Here is a 1,183-nt window from a genome sequence, read left to right as displayed (position 1 = left end):
GGGGCTCCGGAGCCGCCGCCGCCCATGTCGTCGGGGCCGCGCAGGTACTTGGTGTAGTCTCGGCTGGCGCGGCGCATGGCGCTCGGCCCGCGGCTCGGGCGCTGTCCTGCCTCGCGCTCCCTCCCCGTCTGCTCTGCCCGCGGCCAGCTCCACGGGCTGCGGCGGGGCCGGCGCGGGGCGCGGACCGGGAGCCGGGCGGTGGCTTGTGGGGCGCGCGGGAGAGCGAGCAGGGCGCCCGGCAGCCCCAACTCTTATAAGGCGCGCGGAGAGGGCCGGCCCCCGGAGCCAATCAGCCCCGGGCGCGGCTGCCGCTTCCACTCCCACCCCGGGCTCCCCTTCCTGCCGCTCGCCCTCCCGCCCCCGCTCTGTCACTGCAGGGCCTGCTCCCCGTCGGGGCCCGGGGAGCAGGAGGCCATGCACTGTCCCTGTGGTTCCAGTCTCCGCTTCCCCATCCTCAGCGGCCTTTCTAGAGGTCCCAGGGAAGGGCTGGGGAGCACGCAGACTGCGCCCGCAGGACAGGGTAAGGGTTGCATGGCGGACTCTCCTCGGAGTGGCCCCCATCCCTGGGTCTCAGTTTCCTCCCTAGGGTTTAGAAAGTTGAACTGGACAATCCCTGAAGAACTGCACGCCCCCCACCCCACCCCAACGCAGAAAAAAAAAGAAATTCAGCAAGGAGCATCCTCGAGTATCTGAAGGGTTTGGTCTCTATCTTGGTTCCAATATAGTTTCCCAAAGTATTTGGAAAGACTTTGGAAATTCCAGATCCCCCTTCCCAGATTCCTGTCTGCATCGTCAGAGTGGCTTTGAGTGAGGCACGTGCCTATGGACCCCAACCCCGACTTGATAAAAAACAAAAAGCTGCAGAGAAGAGGGTGACTGAGTCTGAGGCCAGTGGCAGGTAACCCGGGAAGTGTTACACGCGGCTGATGATGAAGTGAAGTGTTAGCTTCACTGCTGAAGAAAACTTTTCAGAGCTTTTTAAAAGCCCTTATTCAGAATCGGGGGCCTTAGTGACAAAATGAAAATGTTAACATTGCTCTCAAATTCTGATGCATTTTCAGAAGGAAAGAGGGGAGGCACTGGCCAATTCAAACACCCATAAATCTGAGGATGTTTCCACTTTTCTCGTAATACAGCCCAACATCCATCTGCATGGGTACAGATGGGTTCTGCCAACTACAGA

The 1,183-nt window shown here is 60.2% G+C and overlaps 1 protein-coding gene across 1 annotated transcript in view; it reads right to left on the bottom strand.

Moving 5' to 3' along the window:
* The window catches only part of TNFSF11 (TNF superfamily member 11), a 30,960-nt gene extending 30,883 nt beyond the window's left edge, over positions 1-77 (bottom strand). The window contains exon 1 of the mRNA XM_012805469.1: positions 6-77. Coding sequence (XP_012660923.1) covers positions 6-77 — 72 coding nt within the window. The remainder of the gene's footprint in view (positions 1-5) is intronic.
* Between the last annotated feature and the right edge of the window lie 1,106 nt (positions 78-1,183).

The sequence above is a fragment of the Otolemur garnettii genome, unplaced genomic scaffold (genome assembly GCF_000181295.1).
Source record: "Otolemur garnettii isolate 467f Iridium unplaced genomic scaffold, OtoGar3 scaffold00043, whole genome shotgun sequence".
NCBI lineage: Eukaryota > Metazoa > Chordata > Mammalia > Primates > Galagidae > Otolemur > Otolemur garnettii.
Note: the sequence above shows the minus strand (reverse complement) of the source record. Positions and strands in the feature narration are given on the sequence as shown.